General features: G+C 37.0%; 1 protein-coding gene across 1 annotated transcript; it reads left to right on the forward strand.

Annotated features, from left to right (window-relative positions):
* The first annotated feature begins 55 nt into the window (after positions 1 to 55).
* Positions 56 to 1,892, forward strand: LOC109591532 (cilia- and flagella-associated protein 70-like). Its single transcript, XM_020007251.1, has 6 exons — positions 56 to 195; positions 407 to 512; positions 769 to 908; positions 1,060 to 1,487; positions 1,626 to 1,718; positions 1,777 to 1,892. The coding sequence occupies exons 1-6, from the start codon at positions 68 to 70 to the stop codon at positions 1,890 to 1,892; spliced, it is 1,011 nt and encodes a 336-aa protein (XP_019862810.1). The 5' UTR covers positions 56 to 67.
* The last annotated feature ends 391 nt before the right edge of the window (positions 1,893 to 2,283 follow it).

Raw genomic sequence — 2,283 nt, forward strand, 5'->3', positions numbered from 1 at the left:
TTCTCTCTCTTTTTCTCTCTTTCTCCCAATCTATTAATTTTCTTTTTCTATTAAAGGTCAATGCCATATGGAGCAGACACTGTACCTCCAGCCACTCAGTGCTACCTCACCAGTGACTGAGAATTTGCCTGAAGTTGATGTTGTAGTTAATCTTGGTAAAGGAGTAGTCTTTTTATCTGATGACATCTCTAATAGGTATAGCACTACAGTATAATTAATAATTAATTGTTATGCATCAAAATTTTATACCAACAATAATTTACACTTACACTGTACATGTACATGCATGTACATGTATGCATTTTAATGAAAATTTTAAATGTACATGTATATATACATGTAGTTCTATAGTAGCTTAATTTAATCATTCATTACTTTATTATTATTGCATTAAATGTATTTCTAGTAATATAATGTCTTTGAGAGTCAAAGGAGTATATTCATTGCCTGAAGGATGGTCTCCAAGTCCTTTGGTATCATTCACTATAGCTACACCTAAACCTAATCCTGGAGTACGTTGTATTCTCTTTTGTATAATTACATGTATGCATAAGTGATATAATGAACCCTCTTTTCACATATTATACATGTGTAAATGTACAATAATGTTTTAAGAATAAATCATAATGCCTAAATCATGCATCATACATGATGTGCATGTACATGTACATGTACATGTATACGTGGCATATATGTACATGTATATTCTCTTTTACTATCAATATTTCATATTATATTCTCTGCCTACCCTCCTCTCCCTCTCCATAGGATAATTCATTGGTTCCTCTCAGTATGGCTAATGGTGAGATTAAGCCTGCTGGTGAAGTTGATTTGGCTCAGTCTATGAGACTGTGGAAGTGGGCAGAGCTCAGTCCAGCTACAGCAGGATTATCATCATTGACTGACCAGTAATATTGATTATAGCATACATTTAGAATTGTACAATTCTATGTGCATGTACATATACTTTACATGTACATATCCTTCTTATTTTTTGTTACTTTGATCTTTTTCATCTCTCTTTCTTTGTAACATGAATCTCTCTCTCTCTTTCTCTAGTGTTATTGAGTCTAATGCTATTGAAGATGAATCAGGTCAAATCTCATCTTACGACGACATTGATTTCAGACGACTGGCAGAGTCCCGTCGTCCAAGAATAGTTTGGAACTCTGAGCTCCGGACGTACCTCACTCCGACCCTCAACACAGCCTTGTTGCGTCAGCTCTCCCGCTCCCCCATCTGGCCAGTTGAACTAGTACGTATATCCTCCTCATCCAGTGGACGTGGGAAGTCAAAGGAGGAGGAGACGACCATATCCCATCATGGAGTGGCTTATCTTGATCTCTCTAGTTTGTTATACCCAGGAGTCACTCGTGTCTTTGGTGCTTATTATGTTGAGAGTCTCAATGAGATAGAGTTGGGAGAGAGGACTAATGAAGTACACACTAAGAACGTAATGGAATCACTTTATAAAAGTGGTGCTTTTGGTTAGTCATACACAATGAGCATACATGTACATGTACATGTATAAAATTGTTGTATAATTGTACATGTACATGTACATATACAGTATGTACATTGTAATGTGTACATGCATGTATATTATTCATCCAATACTGCTGTAGGTAGTGGTAAAAAGTTTGCTGCCAAGAGGCCCAGTACATCAATGAGAGCTTCTGTTGTATCCATCAATTCAGCAGCTGAGACACTAACCTCAGGTACTGGATGAGAGAGAGAGACTGAAGCCCTGTTAAAAGAATTATCCTCTTTCTTTAGAATCAAAAGTGGATGGTCATGTGTATAAAGATGCTAGAACTTACATGCTTCTTGAGCTGGAGTTATCTAACCCTCTTGTACCCAAGAGACCAGCATCAGTCATTGCAGAGAAGTAAATGCATGTACATGTACATGTACATATGTACACATAATATGCACATGTATATGCACATACATTATTAATACCTACTGTACTAATACTAATACCGTATTTCCTCGTGGAAACGCCTACTCCCTATAAACGCCCATGCCTGTATAAACGCCTAGAGACAGCATATAACTTTGAAAATAAACGCCCATGCTTGTTTAGACGCCCATTCTTGATTAAAAGCCTATACCACACCCACCTGCCCCATCCACATGGTACATGTACCTTACGTAGTCTACATTCTACAATGGCAGCTGCAGCTGAGAAGGCTAAGGAAACTCATAGAAGTTTTGATGTCAGTTTTAAACTACACAATGTGTCTATTGAAACATGGTGGTAAGGATTATTTTTGGTTATAA

This window comes from Amphimedon queenslandica, unplaced genomic scaffold (assembly GCF_000090795.2).
Source record: "Amphimedon queenslandica unplaced genomic scaffold, v1.1 AMPQUscaffold_7938_Cont20115, whole genome shotgun sequence".
NCBI classification, from domain to species: domain Eukaryota; kingdom Metazoa; phylum Porifera; class Demospongiae; order Haplosclerida; family Niphatidae; genus Amphimedon; species Amphimedon queenslandica.

Bases quoted from the DNA above. Each gene is read 5' to 3' on its own strand.
- LOC109591532 (XM_020007251.1), top strand. From the start codon at position 68: ATGGAGCAGACACTGTACCTCCAGCCACTCAGTGCTACCTCACCAGTG. The intron at 513-768 runs GTACGTTGTATT...CCCTCTCCATAG, and splicing joins CACCTAAACCTAATCCTGGA to GATAATTCATTGGTTCCTCT. The intron at 1,719-1,776 runs GTACTGGATGAG...CTCTTTCTTTAG, and splicing joins AGCTGAGACACTAACCTCAG to AATCAAAAGTGGATGGTCAT.